This window comes from Eptesicus fuscus, chromosome 6, assembly GCF_027574615.1.
Source record: "Eptesicus fuscus isolate TK198812 chromosome 6, DD_ASM_mEF_20220401, whole genome shotgun sequence".
Classification (NCBI taxonomy): Eukaryota; Metazoa; Chordata; class Mammalia; order Chiroptera; family Vespertilionidae; genus Eptesicus; species Eptesicus fuscus.
This window is the reverse complement of record NC_072478.1, coordinates 25,775,057-25,800,091: the sequence shown is the minus strand read 5'-3', so window position 1 is coordinate 25,800,091 and position 25,035 is coordinate 25,775,057. Positions and strand designations below refer to the sequence as shown.

Sequence of the window (25,035 nt, the reverse complement as noted above, 5' to 3'; positions counted from 1 at the left end):
GGCGCTAATGGACCCGGCCTTGGCGAAGCCGCGTCCTGGACAGGATCGAAGTCCTCCGATCCTTCCTGCGGCGGGAGGGACTAGACCATTTGTGGGACGAGCATAGACGTCTGGAGCCGCGCCGGCCCGCAAGAGCTGGGTGACCTCAGGTTCTCCCGGCGAAGGGGTGGGGAAGGACCTCTTGGATGGGGTTTTAGTGTCTTGACCCTTATGGTTGAAGAGAAAGAGGAAAGTTAGAGCAGTCCGAGACCGGGCATGTTGGGGAAGATAAGAGGGGCCCGGGGATTTGGAAAATGGGTGGGAATCCTTTAAGGCGTCTGTCCAGTTCCATCCGCCCCCTCTTCCCCCCCCCCCCCCCCCCCCCCGCCTTTTAGGCTTCTGGGCTGGAGATCCTCGCCGGCCGGGGCGGGGCAGAGCCGCGAGTGGGCGGGGCCTGGGCGGGGCGGGGTCGGGCGCATAGCCTTCGACTGAGTTTCCCCGCGGAGGGCGGCGGGCGGCGGGGACCGGGTGCGGCGGCCTCGGTGGCGGCCTCGGCGGGAGCAGCATGGATTGGGGCACCGAGCTGTGGGTGAGTCCCATCGGCCTGACCCCAAGCTCTTATCTTACTGGGGTCCAGACGCTCCCCTTTGCCCCTGCAGTTCCTTAGCCGAAGCTCCACGCTTTCCCTTCCACCGATCCCTGGAGTCCCCGCTCCGCCCTCTCTCGGAGTTTCCCGGGACGTCTCAGGAAGCTCGGGGGCAAGGGGCGACCTTGCAGGTGCGGCGTAGGGAAACTGAGGCACCGGGTTCAGAGTGAGGAGGACGAAATCCTAGGGCCAGGCCGGGGCGGCCGAGCGAGGTCACCTATTTTGAGCACCCTGGCTGGGCGGGCGGCTTATCTTACGGCCCCTGGGTTCCTGCCCGCCGCCCGCCTGTCCGCCTGGTGAGGGGGAGGGGACCCTCTGGCCACTTTCAATCCCACGTGGGACTTAGAAGTCCTGACTGCCCTTTGCGTCACCTCCAATCAACACCTAGGGGCTAGGGACGCTCTAGAGGGGGAAGGGGCTGTGAGGCTTGGCCTCCTCTGTTCCAGGCACTGGGAGGGGCCGTCTCCGGGCAGCCTCTAACCTCAGTTCTGGAAGTCCCAGGAATTTCCCCCTAATTCTAGCCGGGACCTCCGACCCCTCCTCTTTCTGGAGGCGGTGGCAGCTGTGGGTTCCCGGGTGCAGCGAGGTAACTACCTTGCCCCCTCCTCAACGCCGGGATTTCTTTTGGAGGTGCAGTGGAATTCGTGGGGGGAAACTGAGTACATCGGGGTTGCCTGCCCTTTGGCCATTCTGCCCCTCCTAACCCCCAAGATGCAGGGAACCCGGCCCCTTTAGCCCTGACTCACGCCGGGCCTGCCGGATTTTCCGGAATCCGGGGGGATTAGGGGAGTCGGAGCAAGGGGAGTGGCCCTACCCCATTCCACACCCCTCTTGGCTGTCCAGAGACGGAGAGACCCTGTCGTCGTCCGGCTGGGGCCCCGCCCCTGTTCCCTGGCCCTTCCCGGGAAGGGGAGGGGGTTCCCGCTGGTTTCCTGCCTCCCCCCGCACCTCCAGCGGAGTCGAGCCGGGGCGGGTCCGGGAAGCCACTCCTTCTCGGAGGGAGCTCAGAGCCTTGAGGCTCCCTGCTATCTGGCTGCGGGGTCTTGACCCGGTCCTCCCCCACCCTCCCATCCTCCCGTCAGGATCAATTTGAGGTGATAGAGCGGCACACGCAGTGGGGGCTGGACCTGTTGGACAGATACGTGAAGTTCGTGAAAGAGCGGACGGAGGTGGAGCAGGCTTACGCGAAGCAGCTGCGGTGAGACCCTAGGGTGGACAGGCCCTGGGGCTAGAGGGTGCAGTGGGGGGGCTGCGGGCTCAGCCTTCCTGCCTCTCTCCCCCTAGGAACCTGGTGAAAAAATATCTGCCCAAGAGACCTGCGAAAGATGACCCTGAATCCAAGTAAGGATGGAGAGAGGCTGTGGGGCAAGATTGGGAGCAGGGGGGGAGGGGGGGGGAGCCAGGGGGCTTTTGTCTGGGTATCTCTCCCATAGCTGAGTCCCTCAATCAGGTCCCTCACTTGTTATCTAGATTCCTACCTAGAGTTAAGAGTATAGGTCCTGGCCACTGTGACCCAAAAAGGGGAGCGTTCGATTCCCGTCTCTCTCTCTAAAACCAATTAAAAATTTTAAAAAAATCACAGGTACAGGCTCCAGGGTACCGGGGTTGCAATCCTAAGTCCACTACTTTCTAGCCAAACTGCCTTGGGCAATTGACTCAACTTCTCTGCTTCCATTTTCCTCTACCTATTAAATCGGGGAGGCTCCAGCAGTTACTAACTGAGTGACTCTGGGCAAGTGACTTAAGTTTTGTGCCTCTGTTTTCTTCATCTGTAAAATGGGCATGATGACCATGACCTTGTGGGGGGCTCACATGAAGATTAACTGAATGAATGTGTTAAAACAGGGTCCAGCCCATATGGGTCTCTTGTTCAGAACCCTAAAGGTTCGAGAAATCAAAAGTTTTTCTGGTAACTTATTTGGAGGCCACCTCTGATCTGAACTCACTTGATGTGGATCAGGTCCATAATGGGCTTGGTTTTTATCCCACTTAGTATGAATATTAATCCTTCTTTCTGCAAAAATACTTGTAGTGTCTGGTTACAGGATGTTGTCCCTGACCCCACTGGGGTGATAGACAAAAGATGGTATAAGCATTGCATCTCCTTTCTAAAACCCAACATATTCTAAGTCCCGAAATGCATCTCACTCAAGCAAAGGGTAGGGGTAGGGGATACGGGCCAGAATTTGTCACTGCTTCAGGAGTGAATGTCTTGGGCCTTCCCCTTTCTCCTGTGGAGGTGGGTCCTGGGGTCTGACCTCTGGCTGGCTGTCCCCTCTCTCCCCTGAGGTTCAGCCAGCAGCAGTCCTTCGTGCAGATTCTCCAGGAAGTGAATGACTTTGCGGGCCAGCGGGAGCTGGTGGCTGAGAACCTCAGCGTCCACGTGTGTCTTGAGCTGGCCAAATACTCGCAAGACATGAAGCAGGAGAGAAAGATGGTGAGTGGTCTCCTCCCGGGTCTTCCTGGGGGCCCTGCCGTGACCCGGGTGAGCCTGTCACTCTTTTTCCCACAGCACTTCCAAGAAGGACGTCGGGCCCAGCAGCAGCTGGAAAGTGGCTTCAAACAGCTGGAGAATGTGAGTTTGTGGGTGTGGACGGTGGCTCTGGTCCCAGGGAGCAGGGTGAGGGTTGCTGACCCACAGAGCCTTTTGTCTGGCTAGAACCTCCCCCCCCCCCCCAAAGGTTTCCAGAATGCCCGTTGCCCCCCACTTGCTGGGTGACTTCCTGCCAGCTGCTGGAATCTTGGCTTCCCATACCCCCTTGCCATCAGGGATGGCAGCTCCTTCATTCTGGTTCTGTCCACCGCACAGAGTAAGCGCAAATTTGAGCGGGACTGCCGGGAGGCTGAGAAGGCAGCCCAGACCGCAGAGCGGCTAGACCAGGATATCAATGCCACCAAGGCTGATGTGGAGAAGGTGCTTGTGGGGTCTGGGGAAGGCTTAGAGGCTGGGGTGGGGTGAGGTCAGAACCTGACAAGTGACTGACCCCCACTTTGATGTTCCTCAGGCCAAGCAACAAGCCCATCTCCGGAGCCATATGGCAGAAGAAAGCAAAAATGAGTACGCAGCCCAGCTGCAGCGTTTCAACCGAGACCAGGCCCACTTCTACTTTTCCCAGATGCCTCAGATATTTGATGTGAGTGTTCCAAGCCTCCACCTTCCCCCCACACACACCCAAAAAACATACACCCACTGTTAACCGTCTCCTACACGTTTGTCAAAACCCCAGCTGCAATGCCCTAATCTCTACATTGAAAGGGGTTTTAGAAACAAATGGTAATAGTGAGCTCTGCCTTCACTCAAGCTGTTCCTTCTGCCAGGGATGGCTTCTTTTTCTCGTGAACATCCTATTCTAAGCCCCAGCCCTAACAACCCCTCTGAAACATCTTGACTTTTCCCTCTCCCTTTTCAGCCTTATGTGCCACTCTTTTGTCCTAATCCTGAGATTGGCAATATCTGCGCTGGGTCTGCTTTTCCTTCAAAGCCCTGGCTCCATGGTCACCTCCTTTGAGAAGCCTTTCTTGACTCCCTGGGCTGGGGGTGGGGGGTGGGGATAGGGCGGGGGGTTGGTCCTTAAAGTCCCCTCTGACACCAACCTGGCCCCTTGTCTCTCCCTTGACCACCTTGGGTTGGAAGTATCTGTGCTCCGGCCCCTCCAGCAGCACCCCTGCCTTGTCCCTGTAGAAGCTACAGGACATGGATGAGCGCCGGGCCACCCACTTGGGGGCTGGGTACGGGCTGCTGTCAGAGGCCGAGCTGCAGGTGCTTCCGATCATCACCAAGTGTTTGGAGGGCATGAAGGTGGCTGCGGCTGCTGTGGACAGCAAGAACGTGAGTGCCTGGTCGTGTGCCAGTGGGTTGTGGGGTGGGCAGGTGGACCCTGAAGGTGCGGCACCTAGTCTGACTTCCGACTGCCCTTCCCCCTCCCCGTGTCCTCCCTGCAGGACTCCCAGGTCCTAATTGAGCTGAACAAGTCAGGCTTTGCCCGCCCGGGCGACGTGGAATTCGAAGACTTCAGCCAGCCCATGAACAGAACGCACTCGGACAGCAGCCTGGGCACCCCCTCCGACGGCCGGCCTGAGCTGCGGGGCCCAGGCCGTAGCCGTGCCAAACGCTGGCCCTTTGGCAAGAAGAACAAGGTGGGGGCCAGGGCTTTTGGGGAGGGGGTGTGAGTGAGTGGGGACAGCGGTGTGTGTGTGGGGGGGGGGAGGGGGCACTGAGTCAGCCCCAGCCGTTGGAACGCTGAGTCCTGGGCAGGAATTTTCCTCTTGGCTGCCGGCCCAGGCTAGAGGGAAAGCGGTGATTGGCCTGCGAGTCCCCTGAGGCTGACGGGGGGCCAGGAAGGGAGGGTGGGTGGCTGTGGTGTGTGTCTGCTGCTTCTCGGGATGCTCGGAGGAGACCTGCTTGTGGGATTTAGGGCTGGGTGAGGCCTCGGATGCTGGCCGTGGGGACTCCCCCGGTCTCTTTTCATCCCACCCATGAGGCTGGGTCCCAACCTTCAGGCTGGTTTTTCTTGGGATTTTTGGTTTTCAATGTCAAGCACATACTTGGACACTCCTGGTTTATAGCTGCTACAACTGCCCTCTCCCTAGTTTATACCTTTGGCCCTTGATACCCCACTTCAATGTATAAATTGTGTCCCCCTACCCAGCGGAACCCCCTCCTCCCCCCCGGCCCCCCTAACTCTCTGATATTTCACGCCTTTGACCCTTCTCTCAGCTTGCCCCTGACTCCTGTGGCCCTATATCTGTATGAGACCTTGATTTCTGCATGCACTTCCCTCCGTGTTGTGGACTGTGAGCCCAGAAAGCTGGGGGTGGGGGGCAGACACGTGGGCTTCCCTGCGCCCTCAGACCCCATCCTAGGTACTGGGCACGGGATGCAGGGGGCTGTGGGAGACACTGGGGGAGGGAGGGGTCTGGCCTTCTGGCTCACAGTCTAATGCCCCCTCCTAGGTTTTTGTGTTGTTCTCTGCATGCATTTTCTGTGTGATTGTGCTTCTTGAGTTGTGGTTTTCTTACCGTTTTTTTTTCTTTTTTCCATTTCGTTTTTTCCTTTATTGCATCCCTCCATCGGTCCATATTGTACTCGTTCTCTATATTCTACACCCCCCCCCCCCCCAACCTTACCCCACCACACACCTCCTCCACGGTCCCCACTGGTAGCCGCATCCTCCACCCCTCTCCCCCCTGGGGGGCCCCCTGCCCTCGGCATTGCCTAATGGATCCCCATCCCCCCGCTCCGGCCTCGACCCCTTGGCCATACTGAGTGAGATCAGTAAGTCAGTCAAACCGCGGCTAGCATCCTTCCGCAGCCTTCGAGGCAGCCGTGGGGTAAGTGAGGCCTCCTGGGGAGGAGGAGGGGCCCCCCCAGCCTGCCCAGCGGCCGGGAGGCGGGACCCTGGGCTCGCTTCCTGCTGCAGGCTGGACCCACTCCTCCCATTGCGTGACTCGGACCTGCTTTGCTCAGTGCATGGCCTTGCCCCCCAGGAACCTCGGGTGGGGCGGAAGGTGGACTTGGTGTGTCTTATGAGTGTCCTGGGGCCTGGAAGTTCACACTCCACAATCCCAAACTCAGCTCCCTTCCTCCCTGCAGACAGTGGTGACTGAGGATTTCAGCCACTTGCCCCCGGAGCAGCAGAGAAAGCGGCTTCAGCAGCAGCTGGAGGAGCGTAATCGTGAGCTACAGAAAGAGATTGACCAGAGGTAAGGTGAGAGGGAGGCAGGCAGAGAAGAAAGTAAAATAGTGAAGACAGCCCAGCCGGTTTGGCTCAATGGGTAGAGCTTCTGCCTGAGGACCAAAGGGTCCTGGGTTGGATTCAGATCAAGGGCCCCTACCTCGGTCTCTGGCTCCTCCCCAGACCGCTCTCTGGTCCGGGCTCCTGCAGGAGGCAGCCAGTCCATGTGTTCTCTCACATCCATGTTTCTCTGTCTTTGCCTCTCTCTTCCACTCTCCCTGAAAATCAGTGGAAAAATATCCTCGGGTGAGGATTAACAACAACAAAATAGTAAAGACTTACAGATGTTCCTCACCTTACCCTGCGGTTCCATCCAATGATCGCATCATGAATTGAAAATACCAAAAGTCAAAATGCATTTAGTACTGCAGTGCATAGTGCCGGTTGTCTGCCTCCATGACTGGCTGACTGGGAGCTCTGGCTCCCTGCTGCGGCCAGCATCACGACAGAGTATCACACTGCCTATCACTGGCCCTAGCAAAGGTCAAAATTCGAGGTATGGTTTCTGCTGAATGGATATAGTTATTGCAGGATCTTCTGTACATGGAAATGGTACTCAAACATCTCCCATCAAGCCCCAATCTCTGATGGTTATACAGGTGATTCCTACCCCGCTCATAAGAAACAGTTCCTTCCCATCTTACACAACTCATTCCAGCACACAGAAAGTGAGTGAATGCCACCAGCACATTTTGGAGTCTGGTGGAATCTCTATTTTAAAATCACTTAGCAAGAATTCAAGAAAATAGAAGTATGGGCCCATTTTACTTCACTTATGATCTTCGATGCAAAATCCTAGCCAAGCAAATACAATGGTCATGGTTGCACAACAATGTGAATGTACTTTATGCCATGGAACTGTACATTTGGCATAAATGAACCAAAAATGGCTCAAATGGGAATTTTTGTGTTCTGTATATTTTATCATAATAAAACATTTAAAAAAAAATTTTAAATCTTTATTGTTGAGAGTATTACAAATGCCCCTCTTTTTTCTCCCCATTGTCCCCCCTCCACCCAGTTCCCATCTGGCCCAGGCCTTTACCACCCTATTGTCTGTGTCCATAGATAATGCATATATGCATATAAGATCTTTGAATAATCTCTTCCCACTCTTCCCCACCCCCCTTCCCTCTGAGATTCGTCAGTCCCATATTTCCATGCCACTGATTCTATTTTATTCATTAGTTTATTTTGTGCATTAGATTTCTTGTTTGATTTTTAGATTAAATTGTTGATAGATATGTATTTATTGTCACTTTATTGTTCATATTTCTTCCTCCTTTTCCTTCCTTCCTCCTCCTCCTCCCTTCTTCTTCTTCTTCTTCTTCTTCTTTCTTCTCCTCCTCTTCTTAAAGAATACCCTTCAACATTTCATGTAATCCTGGTTTGGTGGTGATGAACTCCATTAGCTTTTCTTGTCTGTTAAGCTCTTTAGCTGACCTTCAATTCTAAATGATAGCTTTGCTGGGTAGAGTAATCTTGGTTGTAGGTCCTTGCTATTCATCACTTTGAGTATTTCTTGCCACTCCCTTCTGGCCCACAAAGTTTCTGTGGAGAAATCAGCTGACAATCATATGGGTGCTCCCTTGTAGGTAACTAACTGTTTTTCTCTTGCTGCTTTTAAGATTATGTCTTTGTCTTTTGCTTTGGCATTTTAATTATGATGTGTCTTGGTGTGGCCTCTTTTGGTTCTTCTTGTTTGGGGTTCTGTGCACTTCCTGGATTTGTAAGTCTATTTCTTTCACCAGGTGGGGGAAGTTTTCTGTCATTATTTCTTCAAATAGATTTTCAATATCTTGCTTTCTCTCTTCTCCTTCTGACACCCTCATAATGCAAATGTTGATGCGCTTGAAGTTATCTCAGAGGCTTTTTACACTATCTTCATAATTTTGGATTCTTTTTTCTTTTTGTTCTTCTGAGTGGGTGGTTTTTGCTTCCTCATATTCCAAATCCTTGATTCAATTCTCGGAATCCTCTACTCTACTGTTGAAGTCTTGTATATTATTATTTTTAAATATATATTTTTTTATTGATTTTAGAGAGAAATGGAGAGGGAGAGAGAGATAGAAACATCATTGATGAGAGAGACTCATTGATCAGCTGCCTCCTGCACGCCCCCTACTTGGGATCAAGCCTGCAACCCAGGCATGTGCCCTTGATTGGAATCGAACCTGGGACCCTTCAGTGCACAGGCCAAACCCCTCTATCCACTGAGACAAACCAGCTAGGGCTCCCTGTAAATTATTCTTTATTTCAGTTAGTGAATGCTTAATTTCTGACTAGTCTTTTTTTTATATCTTTGACATTCTCCCTAACATCCTTGAGAGTCTCACTAAGTCCCTTGAAGCTCCATTAAGATCCTTGAGTAATCTTATAACAGTTGTTTTGAACTCTGTATCCAGTAGCTTGCTTGCTTTCATTTCTTTCATTTGTAACATGTTTCTTTGTCTCTGCATTTTGGCTGCTTCCCTGAGTTTGCTTCTATGTATTAGGTAGAGCTGTTATGTCTACTGGAATTGGTAGAGCGGCCTTGTGTAATAGGTGTCCTATAGGGCCCAGTGGTTCAGCCTCCCCAGTCACCTGAGCTGGGCACTCTAGGTGCAACCCTATGTGGGCTGTGTGCACAGTCTTTTTGTAGTTGAGCCTTGATTTGCGTCCCTGGAAGGAATTGTAGTCACTGGGAGGAATTGGCCTCCAGGCCAAATGGCTGTGTGGACCAGCTGCATCTACAGTGGAAGAATGCTATGCAGGAGACACCTGTATGGAGCAAGACTTGCTTCAGTGGGGCTTGGTGCTCACTGAGTCTGCCCCTTGAGTGTGTCACTTGCGGATGTGTAGAGTTGTAATCTGCTATGGTCTGAATCTGTCTATTGAGCCACTGACTCTAGAGCCTCCTGGGAGGTGCAAAGTCAGCCACTGCCTGGTGCCACCTAGCAGGAGCTACAGAGAGATCTGGAGATGACCGCTATTTGTATTGGGCTAGGAAGTGCCCAGGCAAGGCTCAGGAGTGAGGCAAGGCAGGCTGGTGCTAGTGCTGGGTGTTGGGCCTTTTATTGACAAGTTTGGGGTACACTGCCTCCAGCTGCTGCTTGTTTAAGAGATTTTTAGCAAAGTCTGAAGCCTGAGCCAAGATAGGCCATTCAAGTGGAAAAGCAGCTACAAATGGCTTTGGTGGGTCTGCAAATTGGATGGGGCAAGGTCTCAGGAAATCACCAGGGCAGAGTAACCAGTGAAACAGTGTGGGCCACGCTGATAGAAACTCAGATATGGCTGCCAGTCAGCTCTATGATGGGGCAGGTCCCAGCACAGGAACAATGACCCCTGTAAGCACCGGAGAAAACCACCCCTGAGTTCCTGCCCAATGCCAGACAGTCCAATTCCTCCTCGTATGTCACTGGATTTCCCCAAAGCCGTAGCCTTGCACTGGAGCTCAGAGGAATTGTGACTGTATAAGCTCACTTGCAGGCCCTTTCAGAGGAACACCTGGGACTCCAGCAGCCTCCATGTCACTCAGCCACAATCCCTGCTGGTTTTTATAGCTGGAAGTTATGGGGACTTCTCATCCCTGCTCTGGAACCCTGGACTGGGGGTCTGGTGTGGGGCTGGGATCCCCTGCTTCTCACAGGAGGCCTTGGAGATCTCCCTCCCAATTAAAGAAACACCACACATGGGTGTCGGACCAGCCCGTTCAGCGCCTCTGCCCTTCCTACCAGTCTCAGTGCACTTTCTTCTTTACTTCTCTAGTTGTAGGACTTCCATTCTGCCGGATTTCAGGCAGTTGTGGATGTGGTTGTGGGAGGTGGCGTGTACTGGTGTTTACCTATGCTGCCATCTTGGTTCTGCGCTTTGCCCTGCCTCACGCTGGCACCGGGCTTTCACACCGACCGCTGCCACTGCCAAGCACAGGGAACTGGAAAAACTTTCCTTTTTTTTAAGACTTAAAAAAAATCATGAGACAGTTGGATGTTGCCCCAGTAATGCAATAGATCCAGAGACATAGAAGCATGGACTAGACTGGCGAATCGCAGAGGGAAGGCAGGGGAGGGTGGGTGGGTAGGAAGAGATCAACCACATAACTTGTATGCATACATACATAACCCATGGACACAGACAACAGGGTGGTGAAGGCCTGGGGTGGGGGTAGGAGCAGGCTGGAGGAAGTCAATGGGGGGCGGAAAGGGGACATAGGTAATACTTTCAACAATAATGATTTTAAAAAAGAGTATCAACTACAGTCTCTAAAACAGAAAAAAATCAGTCTCATTCACCACATTGATTGTCTAAAACAATAACAGCATATGGTTATCTATTTACTAACTCAAACACTTGAAATTTAACAATAAAAAGTCTGCCAGATTAAAGAAATTTTTACTCATTCTTTCCAGACAGCAAGATTCTCTTTCCAGTCCTCTTACATAATAGAAATGACGTTTGCCACTTGGAGACAGACAGACAAGTTATATTTTGCCATCTTGTACAAAACAGCTTTTATCGGTGTAAAGTTCCGTTAGGAACGTGGAATTTCCTGAGTTTTTATGAAGTAGAGCTAAAGGTGCATGCTCCAGAGTCAAGGCAGACTCGCCTTGAATTCCAGCTGTTTTGTCTCTCTGTGCCTCAGTTTCTGCATCGGTAACATGGGTACTATTTAGACTGGAAAGCAGTTGAAACCCAGGTTTGACATTTTCCAGAAGTCTATGTTCATATAACTATTACTGCTTGTACATATAGTCATGAGGGACTAGGGACCAAGGACTGATGATAATAATAACACCTAGCATTTACAGAGCACTTACTGTATGCCACGCACTATTCCAAACATGGATTCTCTGGAGTTCCCAAGTTTTCCTGAGAGACTGTGTGTCTCTCTGTGAGCAGAGGCAGGGTCCTGACTGTCTTGCTTAGGACAGCGCCTGCTATACAGTACTTTGTGTGTCTGAATAAATAAAGGCACTGTTCTAATCTTCACAGCCATTCCCACGTATGTATCGTTATCCTCATTTTCAAGGTTAGCATTCTGAGACAGATTCAGTAACGACCCAAACTGACAAGCAGGAAATGCCCAGACTGGAATTCAAGCCCAGTCTGTGAAGCACTAGTACGTGAGCTTTAAATTTTTTTTTATTGATTCAGAGAGAGAGAAAGGAAGAGGGGGAGAGAAACATCGGCTGCCTCCTGCATGGTCCCCAGATCGAGCCCCAAACCTGGGCAGGTGCCCTGACTGGGAATTGAACCAGGGGCCTCTTGGTGCATGGGATGACATTCATCCAACTGAGCCACACTGGCCAGGGCAAAACCCATATTTTTTGCTTGTTAATTCACATGGGTCTGTTCTTTCTCATCTGTCTGTCTGCTCCTAGGGAAGCCCTGAAGAAAATGAAGGATGTGTATGAGAAGACACCCCAGATGGGGGACCCCACTAGCTTGGAGCCCCAGATTGTAGAAACCCTGAACAACATTGAGCGGCTGAAATTGGAAGTGCAGAAGTATGAGGTCAGGGAAGACCCTGGGGAGGGGCGGGGGCCGGCCAGCCGGGCTTAGTCACTGCCTGGGGGACAGGGAGGTATTATGGGGAGGCTGCAGCTGTTTCTCATCACAGCTTTGGGTGTGCATGGGTGATCTCAGGAAACATCTGAGCCCAGAGTGGGCTGACCCCGGAGCCCTGCCCTGGAACTGACCACATGGTCCCCTCCTCTCAGGCTTGGCTGGCGGAAGCTGAGAGCCGGGTCCTGAGCAACCGGGGAGACAGCCTGAGCCGGCACACCCGGCCTCCGGACCCCCCAGCCAGCGCCCCACCCGACAGCAGCAGCAGCAGTAACAGTGGGTCACAGGAGAACAAGGAGAGGTGAGTGGGGTGGCCACAGTGGGTCTGCCTCCCCCGGGATGTGGGAGGGCGGGGCTGTCTTCACCTGCTTCACTCTCCCCTCCCAGCTCTGAGGAGCCCCCCTTGGAGGAAGGCCAGGACACCCCCATCTACACAGAGTTCGATGAGGATTTCGAGGAGTGTGCATCCCCTATAGGTCACTGTGTGGCCATCTACCACTTTGAAGGTGAGCATCAGTTTCTTGGGCAGGGGTGGGGGGCGTCGGGCTAGCTTCTGTTTAAATGCCCCTAAAGCAGGCCTGAGCCCACCACCACTCCCATGACAGGGTCCAGCGAGGGCACCATATCCATGGCTGAGGGTGAAGACCTGAGTCTCATGGAAGAGGACAAAGGCGATGGCTGGACTCGGGTCAGGCGGAAACAGGGGGGGGAAGGCTACGTGCCCACCTCCTACCTCAGGGTCACGCTCAATTGAACCCTGCCAGAGGTGGGGAGGGGGGGGGGGCTGTCGGCTGCTGCTTCTGGGCCACAGGGGGCCCCAGGACCTACGCACTTTATTTCTGCCCCCGTGGCTTCAGCTGAGACCTGTGTAACCTGCTGCCCCCACCTCCACCCGACGCCTCACCTCAGATGGACCCGCTGTGCCTTCTACCATTGATGTACATACTCGTGTTTTAAATCTTTTTCCTGCCACTCGGCTAGGGCCATTTTGTTTTATATATAAAAACAAATATGTAAAGTTCTTGGATTCCATGCTTTATTAGGAGATTGAGATACTGGGGTTGGATATTCAAATGCCACCCTCCTTACAGGCCACACAGGGAATGAGGAAGGGAAGGGGAATCGGGGCACACTTTGGACACACGCTGTTCCTGAGAATGGGGCCCTTGTCTGCGACCGATGTAGGGAGAAGGGTGGCAAACATCCCTTCCATGTTCATGGCAACTTCCTGAGAACAGGTAGCATTCACTGAGCACCTACTGTGTGCCAAGCATTCTCATGTAAATATTGAGCTTTAGTTTCCATAATAATGCCTAGGAAGGACAGGCTCACCTTATGTTGAAGGCAGGCACAAAGAAGCCAAGCAATCTGCTGGCAGTCACAACTTTTTGAGAGGCATTTGAACTCTGGCCTCTCACAGAGCTTCAAGTTCTCTTATCATTAGAAGCTACACATTCACCATTTGTGGGATATGTGGGGGGGTGGGGCCGGGAGAGGGCAGCCAGGGCCTCCACAGGCCTGGGTCTTCTCCTGTGTGTGTGTGTGGTGGGGGGGGGGGGAGGCTGCCCCTCACCCCAATATCCCTGTATATTTTTAGGGGGCAGGGTGGGTTCTTGCAAACCTGCCCCCCCCCCCCTCCCTTCTGCAAGCCAGAGTGTGTGTCCTCACCCTGTTTGGCTCTGTGAGCAAACTGGGATGATTCCCTAGGTGTCCTGCTGGGGTCACCAGAGGTCTGGGCGTCCGAGTGTGAAGAAGGGGGTCTGCGCTCTCAGCAGTCAGGCTCCAGGCGCAGTGACAGGACACTGAGCACCTGCTGGAACTTCTCCAGACGACTGTCCCTCGGAGCCCCCTCACCCCGGCTCCCCCAGAGCAGCCTCCGCAGGAAGTTAGTGGTCAGGGCCTCCTGCAGGTCGGGATTCGGCCGGAATCCTGGGGGGAAGGGCCAGGTGCACTAGGGGTGGGGCCCAGGGACCTACACTGCCCCTCCTCATATCTGCCTTTTCTCCTGGGGACTTTGACCCAGCAGGGCCCTGGAGGAACTCTGCCCCAAGTACTCTGGACAGTTAGGTGGGGTTGGTGGGGAGCGGGGCTGCAAGTTCGGGGGGGGGGGGGGGGGGTGGAGGAAGAGGTCGTGGCTGAGGGGATTGATTAGTGGAGGTGAGCTCAGCCAGGGTGCATGGGGATGACACTCTGTTCCTAGTTTGAGCTGCTAGGGGCCCCACCTTAGAGGCTCTGTCTGGAGATGGAGCCGCCCCAGGGTCAGGATTTGGGGTCCTGGGCCACCCTGTGAGACAAACTTGGAAATTGGGATGGGTGGCAGTGGGACCCGTGGGTGTGGCGGGGGGGGCCCCCCCCCCCCCCTTTGTAGGGCACTTCCTGTCATCACTGCTGGTTGCAGACCTGGCTTGGGGGCCCCTGAGAGGAGCTCACCAATTTGGGTGAGACTTTGGGAGGCGTGGTGGGAGACTATGGTCCCTGGCACGGTTTGGGTTTGGGGGCACCAGGTTAGAGCATGCGGGTTGCTCCTAAGGTCAGGACCCTCTGGCAGCCCAGCACAGAGGGGGCACTCACCTTGCAGGCGCTGGGCGGCGGCCTTGCGAAACTTGGGTGCGTCCTGGGCCATCTGACGCGCCCCCTGCAGGGTGCGCAGCAACTGCTCACAACTCTCGTCTAGCGGCCCAGGCAGTTCCTCGCCTTCCAGCAGGCGCACCGCGGGGGCCACGTGAGGCAGCGCCACCTCGCCAGGGTCGCAGGGTCCTGTGGGGAGAAGGGTCTGGGGTGGGCCTTGGACAGGGGGCAGGGCCTAGGGTGAAGAGGGTGGGACATTGGACCAGGCACCCTAGGACTAAAGTAACCAGCAGGACTTGGGTCAGCAGGCTTGAGCCCAGCAGAGCTAGATTGAGTCAAGGGCGTGGTTTAACGCAGGCGCGGGGCCTAAGGGCTGGGGCCAGGGTGCAGAGGGTGCAGAAGGCAGAGCTTAGGATAAAGGGGCGGGGCCTAGGGCACAGTGAGGGCGGGGCCTAGGGATTGGATCCTAGGCCCAGTTAGTGTGGAAGGTAGGGCCTAGGGGCGAAGGGGGCAGGGCCTGGGGTGGAGGGGCGGGGCTAACGACCGAAGCCGCGGTTTGGCCGAGGACTGGGGTAGGATTCTGAGTTTGAATAAGCGCGCAACTCAGAATGATGCCACTCACCAGCGCCCTCATCCAGCGCCCGCATCAGCGGCTTCAGCTCCTGCTCGAAGGCCACTGCGGCCTCGGTGTGGCTCCTTCGGAGCTGGCGCCACGTTTGTTCCAGCCGGGACACCTGGGGTAAAAATCTTGAGCATGCCTCCACTTCCCCCATCACCTGCACTCGGGCTTCCACCCCATCCCGGCACCCCATGCACCTGGGGCATGAGCAGGACGCCCATGACAGCGGCCAGTCCGGGCAGGTCCCCCGCCGCCCCAGGCCGTAGCGCCAGCGCCAGTTCCACCAGGCCCCTCAGGGCGGCTGTGCGCTCCTCCAGCGGCCCCGTGCAGCCCAGCACCGCCAGCGCACCGGCCAGCACCAGCACCTCGTGCCTGTGGAGGCAGAGGGCAAGGGTCTGGGGGCAGTGGGGAGGTTTGTATTTGGGGGTGAGGGAGGACGGGAGGTGGCATTGCCCACCCCCCTCTCTGAGTAGGGAGATTTGGAGATCGTGGGAATTCCAGGTGGCTGGCTCACCTTTCCAGCAGCTCTGACCTCAAGCGCTGGCCATGGGGAAGTGTGAGCAGCTCCAGGCCGGAGGCAACCCCCATGGCATCCCGCTGAGCCTTGGTCACTCCCAGCAGGCCGGCAGCCTGGGAGTAGAGGAGTTGAGGGGGGGCGTGGGGAGGACAGGTGAACAGAGTGAGTATGTGGATGTGAGGTACTGTTGGGCCTCAGACCCTGCCTAGGGAGAAGGGATCTGGTATGAGATTCACCTGGCAGTCTGCCAACAGCAGGTGGAGGGCAGTGCTCCCAGGATGGTGCTCCAGGAACAGGCCACGGAGAGTATGCAGGACTTTGGGCTCCAGGGGCCGATTCTGGGGGTCCAGAAGGCCAGAGGATTTGCCGGGGTGGCAGAAAGAGATGTCTGCCTGTGGTCTTGCAAAACATTTCTCCTCCTCCTCCTCCTGGGCCTCCCACCATGGGGCTTCTGGCTCTGGGCACTGGTGGCCAGGGGGTGTTCCCTGGGCGCTGGGCACCCGGAGCACCAGCTCACAGTAAGTTGGGGGCTGTTCAGAGGCATCAGGCAGCACCAGTGAGGACGTTCGAGGTGGCTTGTTGGGCGCCTTGGCATGAAGCTGCCCATCTGAGGCACTGAGGCTGTCAGCGATGGATCCCAGGGGAGCCGGGGTCCTCAGCAACTCAGGGTCACTACCCATGCAAGACAGGGCAAGTGTGGGCCCAGTGGAGGCTCCTGGGGGTCATACAAGAGGGGGTGCAGGAGGTTCACAGAGAAGATAGTTGGGTGCGTCCTGGTTCATCCACTCATTCAGTCAATACCCGGGCACCCCTACCTATCTTGGTGTGGCTTTGAACTTTTACCAAATTCTCCAGTATAAACGCTACACACTCACCAATGGTTTGAAAATAAACTTTCTTTCACACTTAAATAGTTTTGCGAATTCTGAATACCACATTTTAAATTTGAATCCTTTGGTTTTTGCCCCTCTGACTGAAGATGGTAAAGCACTGACGTTACAAAATTAAAATAAAAAGATATTAATCAAAATTCACAAAACTGCATAAACATCAAAGCAATGTAATTTATCAAACCTTCAAATGATGTCTTTGGTTAAGTGTGTGGCATGTTGAGTTCCAAGGTTATTAAAACTTAAAAGGGCACCCAGACTTCTGGGAGGTTCTGTACTTACAAAGCATTTCAATAGACCTTGTTATGGGGGCTTAACAACTTCCCACAATTCCTAGCTCACTCTGAATACCAGCCAAAGTCCTCACAGTAGCCCAAAAAGCTCACAAAATCTGAGCCCCAGATCTCTCTCTCTGACTCTCCCCTCTCTCCCACTGCTTCAGCCACACTCACCTCCTTTTGGTTGAATGAATAGTTCAAACTCTTGTTCTGGCCCCAGGACCTTTGCACTTGCTGTTCCTTCTCCCTAGGCCACTCTCAGCCCCCAGTTATCTACATCTTTCCTTTCTTTACGTTCTCAAAATAGTTCTCCACGGGACCTTTCCTGACTACTACTTAAAGTCTCCCCTACTCTGTTGTACTTTTAATTTTTACCCCAAATCATATATAATTGACTTATTTTGTTGTTCTTGGTCTGTCTTCCTCTAACAGGATGTTAGCTTCACTAGGGCAGAAATCTTTGTCTTTTTCATTCATCGATATATCTCAGCACCTAATGCAGTGCCTGGTACACAGAGAGGGCTCCTGTTGAATGGAATGGGGGATGGACAGGGCAGACGAGGCAGACTGGGCATGAGGGAGGAGGAGACCTCCTTTAGGTAGGATGATTGGGGTAAACGGTTTTTGAAGAACTCATGGTGGGTGAGAAGGAGTCAGAAAAAGATTAGGGGAATGGGCAAGAATAATTAATGCAAAGGCCCTAAGGCAGGAACAAATTTGAAATGTTCTAGCAACTGAAAGGAAGATTGTGTGACTGGAGTGAGGGCATGTGGCAGAGTTATTAGGGAGGCCAGCCATGGTCAGAACACATAGGGTTTCTTAGAATAATTGTAAAGCCACATTTTAAGCACCTACAAAGTTCCTATGTGTTTTTTAACCACTTTGAGAGTATCAGTGTCCCCATTTCCCAAAAGATTAAGTCACCTGCCCAAGGTCACTCAAGGGATGAGGGGCAACGAGATTCCTGAGCCATGGGCTGTCTGGCAGACTCTCACCTGGTTCAGAGTGGCCTTCTCTTGACCACCCCACATGTTCCAAACCTGCAGGCTGACTGTCACTCCACTTCCTAGCCCTGGGGGACAGAGATGGGATAGATGTGAAGTCCCAGCCTAAGCAGGGCCACCCCCACCAATGCCCCAAACCCCTACTCAGGACCACTGGATCTCAACCAGAGTGCTCTACCCCCAGGGGACTTGGCAACGTCAGGAGACAATTTTTGTTTGTCACAACTAGGGACTGGGGTGGGGTGGGTTTTACTGGCATCTAGTCGATAGAGACCAGGGATGCTGCTCACCATCCTATAAAGCACAGGAAAGCCCCCCTTCCCCCAACCAAGAATGATCTGCCCCCAGTGTCATAGTGCCAAGGTGACACTTGGGTGGCACCAGGAAGGTCGGGAGCCTGTGAGTACCTGAGTAGCTCTATCCGAGACAGGCTGTCTAGGAGGGTGTCCTCACTGAAGCTGCGTTGGATAGGCCCTTGCCGCATCACCGGCCTGGAGGCCACAGCCCCTGTAGCCTGGGTCAGTGGACGCTGCCCATTCACATAGCTGCGAATCAGGGCAGGCAGGCTTGGGAAACGCTCATCCTCCAGCTGAAAGAGGGCTGTGGGCCGGCCTGGCCGGGGACGCAAGGCCACACGAAGCACCTCAAAGTGCAGGGCAGAGCCCTGCCAGCGGCAGGAGATCACAGGGTGATCCCCACAGGTCCTAGACGCACGAACCAAGAAGTCACCATCTTGCTGAAGAAGAGCCTCTGCCTTCTGGGGATGGAGAACAGGGGACAGGAGGTTTAGGTACGAGCCCAGATCAATAGTTCATGGTACTTCAACACCCCTACCCCAAAAAAGCCATCCCAGAGATTGGGTAGTTTTGTACCAAACCATTTACCCTTTTCTCATGGGCACACCTCTGGACTACATTTCCCAGGCTCCCTTGCACTTAGAGCTATCATGTGACAAGATCTGACCAATAGGATGAGAGCAGAAGTACAGTGGGGACTATCCACATTTGGCCCATAAAAACCTTCCTGCAAAATCCTACCGGTTCTGGTCTGGCCAGTGTGGCTCAGTTGGTTGAGTGTCATCTAGTGCAACAAAAAGTCGCTGGTTTGATTCCCTGCCAGGGCACATACCCAGTTTTCAGGTTGGATCCCCTGTCCAGTGTGCTGGCGTGCAGAAGGCAACCCATGGATGTGAAACATCGATGTTTCTCTCTCTCTCTCTCCCTCTCTCCTCCTCTCTCTAAAGCAGGCGTCTTCAAACTACGGCCCGCGGGCCACATGCGGGTGTTTTTGCCGTTTTGTTTTTTTACTTCAAAATAAGATATGTGCAGTGTGCATAGGAATTTGTTCACAGTTTTTTTAAACTATAGTCCGGCCCTCCAACGGTCTGAGGGACAGTGAACTGGCCCCCTGTTTAAAAAGTTTGAGGACCCCTGCTCTAAAGTCAATAAAAAAATATTTTAAAAAATATTTTTAAATCCTACAGGTTCTGTCCCGTATTTGTCAGCTGATGTCACCAAAGCCCTGGGGTAAGGCTGAGTCACAAGATAGAAAGGTCCTGACTGATTTCCGGAGCTCCACATCCTCACTCCTCAACCACCTTGGACTGTGACATGAACAAGCCCTAACTGTGTATTGTGTTTAGCCAGTGACATCTTGGAAGGGTTTGTTATAGTTGCTAGCTGATGTTGACTGGTACTGCTTCTAATCTGAGAAAATATACTGTACTGGCTTGCTTTGCAAATGTGACTTCAAAATAAGACATTATTTGGATTCTTCCAGTGTGTGACCCATAAATCCTGTATAAAAATGTCAAGCTGTCTTATGACTAGTGTGAAAACAAACAGGGGCTGAGGGCTCTGACACCAGAGAGGCAAAGCAGAGTTGGTGATAGGGGCTGGGGACTGAATAATACATACAGTGGACACATGTGTAGCCCTACTGGGCGCCAGTTGCTGCTTTAGGTGTAAAACATGAACTCAATTAATCCTTTACCAAAGTTAAATGGTACGTACTATTATTTCCATTTTACAGATGGGCAAACTGAGGCCCAGAAAAGTTAAATACCTTAGGCTAGGTCACACAGAATGTAAGCTGTAGGGCTGGGATTTAATCCCAGGATGTCTGACTCTAAAGTGTGGAGTTTTAACCACTAGCTATACTGCCTCTCATGATTTGATTGGATGCCCAGGGTCCTAGGACTCCTGAAAGTGACACCTGAATTGAAGATGAGAGCAGGGGGCCTTGAATTGAGAGGAAGATGGTGGCCACAGGTGCCTGGGACCCAGAGAAAGAGGGAGACAAGCAGAGCCAAGGGGTGCTTTGAGGGAGCTAGGACCTTCTTCAATCTCCTTTACCATCCTCAACACCATCCCAAAGAAAGTGATAATTTAAATATAAGGAGTGATGTGCCACACCAACCAAGCTTCAAGACAATCCCCAGTCCCCCAGCCACCTCTTCCAACAGCCCTTGATCCTAAATCCACATCTAGGGCCTAGGAGTCTCCGGCAGGTCATGGGCAGGAGAGACTCCCCATCACATGGTGCTGAGGGCCTGCAGGAGGCAGTACCTGGCGGGACAGGAGGCCGTGGTACCAGGGTTGGCTGGCAAAGTCCTCTCCATTCTGTGGCACCTGCATGAAGCTTTTGGGGGCAATGAATGTTGGGGCTGAGTTCTGCACTTTCAACAGGCCTCAGTCTTCCACATCTGTAAAATGGGAATAATTATTCCTGCTTCCTGAGTGGCTGAGTCAGCCTTTCTATGCTCCTCTTAGTTTTTGTTGTTGAGTGTTGTTTTTTTTTTAATATGGAACGCTTCATGAATTTGCGTGTCATTCTTGTGCAGGGGCCATGCTAATCTTCTCTGTATTGTTCTAATTTTAGTATATGTGCTGCCGAAGCAAGCACAGTTGGTTTTTTTTAAAATTTGTTTTTGTGTTCCTCTTAGTTTTGGAGACAGCAGCCCATATCCTATCAAACCTTAAAATGCATTTTTTTTCCTCTCTCTGTGTATATGTGTGTGTGTGTGTATGTGTATGTATGTATATATATATTATATATATTACATACATATATAATATTATAAATTAAACAAGTTAATCATAGTCAGATTATATATATATATGTGTATGTGTGTGTGTGTGTGTGTGTGTGTGTGTGTGTGTATGTATATAAACCAGCAATATAGATCTAGATATAGATGTAGGTATAGATATATGCCAGATTACAGTTGACCCTTGAGCAATGCAAGGGTTAGGAGCGCTGACCCCTACACAGTAGAAAATCTGTACATAACTTTTGACACCCCCAAAAACATAACTACTAATACCCTATGATTGACCAGAAGTCTCACTAATAACATAGTCAATTACACATATTTTGTATGTTATATGTATTATATACTATCTTCTCACAATAAAATAGGCTATAGAAAAGAAAATGTTATTAAGAAAATCATAAGGAAGAGAAAATACACTTAGAGAATTTATTGAAAATAATCTGCATAAATAAAAGAAAATGATCTGCATATAAGTGGACCCGTGCAGTTTAAGCCCATGTTGTCCCAGGGTCAATTGTTGGTACATATAAAATCAGGCTGTGAATCACTTTAATTTAGAATTGGCTGTGATTTCATGGAAACAGCCATGCATTCACTGGGATTTTGCAAAGGGAGAAGATCTATGCACTGCTTTAAAATAGAGTGGCATTTTATGCAGGTGACGTAATGACCCATGTTATAGAAATTTAATAAACTAATTTACTCAAACCAATATTTATATGGCACCCACTGTGTGCCAAGCGCTGTTCCAGGTGCTAGAGACCCAGCAGTAAACAAAACAAACGAGACCATTGCCAGTCTAGTGTGGGAGAGAGCGATTAAGAAAATAAATAGCCCAGCGGGCATGGCTCAGTGGTTGAGTGTCAACCTAGGAAACAGGTCACGGCTCAATTTTAGGTCAAGGCACATGCCAGGGTTCAGGCTCTACCTCCAGTGGGGGCATGCAGGAGGCAGCCGTTCAATGATTCTCTCTCATCATTGATGTTTCTATCCCTCTCTCCCTCTTCCTTCCTCTCTGAAATCAATTATATATATAAAATAAACAAGTGGATGAACGTGCAGATGGGTCAGAGAGAGCCAAGATCCTAGGGGTGGAGTTCAGATTTTCCATCCGGTGGCCTGGGAAGGTCTCAGTCAGTACAACTGGAATGATTTTGAGGGAACAAGCCCTGTGGTTCTCAGAGTAAAAGAACATTCCAGGCTGAAGGTAATTTAATTTACTAATGTGCATAGCTTCTAAGCAATCCTTGTGCAGACAAAAGGATTTGTAGGATGTAAGAAAATCTAACCTATGCATGGCTTTCCAATGTAACACCACAGTTAAGGATGTTGAAATGTCAGCAAATGCAATTTTGGAGCCGATACATTTCATTATTATTATTATTATTATTATTGTCAAATTTAGGGCTCAAACACTTGGGGACTCCCTTGATTATCATGCAGACCTGTCTCAAGTATCTGGTGGTGAAAACCCGCCCTGGGGAGGAGTGAAGCAAGGGGTCACTCTCTCCACCCCATGGGGTATTCGTGGCCTGGTCAGGGTCTGCAGAAAAACAGCACCAGGATTCTTACATCATGAGTCAACCTGGCTGAGGGCCTGAAAAGGGCAGGAAGTTCACAGACCAGCCCTAGCTGACTTTAGGGGTGGGGAGCAGGGCCAGCAGCTGGCTCTAGGCGACACATACCTGAACACCAGGTGTGTCTCTTGGATGCCTGTGCACTTCCTGTTTGTCCTCTGGCCCAGGCCTAGCCTCTGTCTTAAGACTCCCCCAACTCCAGGTTCCTCTGACTCATGTCCCCCTTAGTGGGCATCAAGGTGGGTCACTGACAAAATTCCGGTTAGTTGGGGGAAAGCTCAAGGTGGGCACAGGTCAGCCATAGGCTAAGTCATCCTCCTGCCCTGTGTCTTTGGGAATAATTTCTGGATATTTGGGCAGGGGAGAGATGAAGGGGGCAGAATCAGGAGAGGAGGTGAGGTAGGGGCAAACATGGGGAAAGGAGGGAGGGGGTATTCATGGCCTATAGACCATATACATGTGTACACATCACAGGGAGCAGCCACCCAGCACACAGGCACATGGACACAGAGAGACAAACTTGACATTGAACAATCATCAGTTGGCTGAGCACTTACTTTGTGCTGTTCTAGACCTGGAAATACAGTGATGATAGAGACCCGCCTTCACCCTGGACCGTCCGCTGAACAAGACACACAACAAAATAGGAATAAATTCTAAGCGTAATCAATGAAGATGTTAAAACAGGGAGGCGGAGGCGTGGTAAGATGGCTGGAGGGGGCAGTGTGCTTTAAATAGTGTAGTCAGGAAGGTCTCTCCCAGAAGGTGACATTGGAGCTGAGACTTCAGGCAAGGGAAGGAGATAGCTATGCAAAGATTTGGAGAAAGAGCCGTTCAGGTGCAGGGGTACAGCAAATGCAGAGGGAAGATGGAGCTTGCTTTTTACATTTGATGTTATTGAGGAGACCAGTGTGGCTGGAATGCAATGAGCAAGGAGCTAAGTGGAGCTCAGCCAGTGAGGTCGGCTGGGGTGAGACAATGCAGGAACTGGTGGACCCCAAATTTTCAGCTCAGTGGGATGGAATAGGAAGGGCTTTAAGAGAGGGAGGGGCACAATCTGGTCTGTGGTTTAAAAAGATGTCAGGCAAACGTGAAAGCAGCCGAGGATCTCCGTGTGGCAAAGGAAACACGTTTAGCGGAGCACACCCAGGTACACGGACACGGACATGATGCACAGCGATCCAATCAGGCATTCGGCGACCCAGTCTACGTCCGCGGACGCGCGTGGACAGGCGCCCAGATCCTCCCTGCGTGCAGGTGACCCCACCTGGAAAAGAGAGGACTCCTCACCCGAATAATCCCCTGGTCCTAGATCCGCCCGGCGCCCTTCACTCACCTGGGTCGGGACCCACGGAGCTCCCAAGAGGCTGGGGCCGGACTCCAGTCTGAGGTTCTAGGGTTCCGGGCCCCTTCCACCGGGCCAGGTGAGAGCCCAGCCCAATCACCAGGCCCTGGCCCTTCAGACCCCGCCCCAAGACCCCGCCCCTTTCGGACCCCGCCCCCAACGGGAGTCTCCTAGGCCTTCGCCCCGCCCCCTCGCTCCCGCCCCGCCCCCTCGGAACCTTGCTTTGCACTGGCCACGCCCTCTTTGAATAATACGGTGCCTCCTTCACTGACCGCACCAGCCTGGGAAACTCCGCTCTTCCGGAAGTGGGCCCGGCCCGGAGCACCGCCCCGCCCTCCGCGGATGGCCACGCCCACTCACCGCCCGGCCGCCCTCAGCCCCTCTTCTGAGAGTGGGGCTCCTCCGTTTCCCTCCGGCTGGCCCTAAGCACCCCTGGCCCCTCGGGGCGCGGGAGGGGGTGTCTCTCTGGCTCCTCAGGGTTCCGGGAAGGGGCGGGGCGGCCCCTACGAGTTTTCTCCCTCGGCGTGGGGGGGCGGCAGCTGTGACGTGGAAGGGTGCACTTCCTCGAGACCGCCCCCTCGGGTTTCCGGGAGTGGAACCCCAGCTGAGGGTTGGGTTTCGTGGAGAGATGCGGGAAAACACGACAGCCTGCCCCAGTGACAGCACGACGGAGCTAGACCCTGAAGAGACATGGTGGGGGGAGGGGGGTGTGGACATTCAGGAGGGGGGAAGGAGGTGGGGGATCTTCCGTCGTGATGCCTGGAGACAAACATGAGAAAGGTGGGGGGATCGGGAATAAGAGAGAGAAGCTCCATGCACGTTTATGGAGGGATAGGAAGGGAGGAAGGGAAAGAGGGAGGGAGGGAGGGAGGGAGGGAGGGAGGGAGGAACGAAGAAGCGGTGGCCGCAGCTAACAGTCTCTGAGCACTGGCTGTATGCCAGGACGGCACTGCTTGCTTGACGGGCCTCAACGCGTTGGTTGTCACCTAGGTCCTAGGCCCCTGAACGAGCTGGGTGCTGCTTTCATCACCCCCATTTTCCAGATGCAGAAACGGAGCCGGTTTGTGAGTGGCCGATTCGAACGCGGAGCCCCGGGCAGGCCACCCTGCCTTCCTCGCTTTGGTCTTGGCACCCCCACCATCTCTGATGCCTTCCATCATTCCAAACTCTCACCCATCTTACAGACGAGGAGGAGGACGCATACAGAGCGAAGGATGTTTGGGGGTGAAACATTCTGGTGCTTGTAAGATCACCAAGCTAGACATTTCCAGGCTGCGC

General features: G+C 52.9%; 2 protein-coding genes and 1 non-coding gene across 11 annotated transcripts; 1 reads left to right on the top strand and 2 right to left on the bottom strand.

Moving 5' to 3' along the window:
• The first annotated feature begins 483 nt into the window (after window positions 1–483).
• TRIP10 (thyroid hormone receptor interactor 10) lies at window positions 484–19,563 on the top strand. Of its 3 annotated transcripts, none has more exons than XM_028137205.2 (15): window positions 484–568; window positions 1,708–1,823; window positions 1,910–1,966; window positions 2,915–3,062; window positions 3,138–3,200; window positions 3,435–3,539; window positions 3,631–3,759; window positions 4,308–4,454; window positions 4,568–4,762; window positions 5,789–5,956; window positions 6,219–6,328; window positions 11,721–11,853; window positions 12,060–12,205; window positions 12,292–12,410; window positions 19,264–19,563. In XM_028137205.2, the coding sequence occupies exons 1-15, from the start codon at window positions 545–547 to the stop codon at window positions 19,308–19,310; spliced, it is 1,707 nt and encodes a 568-aa protein (XP_027993006.1). In that variant the 5' UTR covers window positions 484–544; the 3' UTR covers window positions 19,311–19,563. The 3 variants fall into 3 exon arrangements, with proteins under 3 accessions (XP_027993006.1, XP_008158396.1, XP_008158397.1); XM_008160174.3 differs by lacking the exon at window positions 19,264–19,563 and adding an exon at window positions 12,510–12,925; XM_008160175.3 differs by lacking the exons at window positions 5,789–5,956; window positions 19,264–19,563 and adding an exon at window positions 12,510–12,925.
• SH2D3A (SH2 domain containing 3A) lies at window positions 13,458–24,151 on the bottom strand. 7 transcript variants are annotated; one of them, XM_054717460.1, is made up of 11 exons: window positions 24,118–24,151; window positions 22,970–23,034; window positions 20,348–20,484; window positions 18,188–18,537; window positions 17,772–17,848; window positions 15,845–16,323; window positions 15,606–15,721; window positions 15,289–15,463; window positions 15,095–15,206; window positions 14,476–14,661; window positions 13,458–13,833 (listed from the first exon to the last, which is right to left on the bottom strand). In XM_054717460.1, exons 3-11 carry the CDS (start codon window positions 20,414–20,416, stop codon window positions 13,673–13,675), a joined length of 1,725 nt encoding a protein of 574 aa, XP_054573435.1. In that variant the 5' UTR covers window positions 20,417–20,484; window positions 22,970–23,034; window positions 24,118–24,151; the 3' UTR covers window positions 13,458–13,672. The 7 variants fall into 7 exon arrangements, with proteins under 7 accessions (XP_054573435.1, XP_054573434.1, XP_008158402.2 ...); XM_054717459.1 differs by lacking the exon at window positions 24,118–24,151 and adding an exon at window positions 23,749–23,863; XM_008160180.3 differs by lacking the exons at window positions 22,970–23,034; window positions 24,118–24,151 and adding an exon at window positions 23,749–23,863.
• Window positions 20,578–20,684, bottom strand: LOC114229193 (U6 spliceosomal RNA). The gene has a single exon (XR_003615282.1). It is a non-coding gene; the product is annotated as a U6 spliceosomal RNA (small nuclear RNA).
• Window positions 24,152–25,035: the final 884 nt, after the last annotated feature.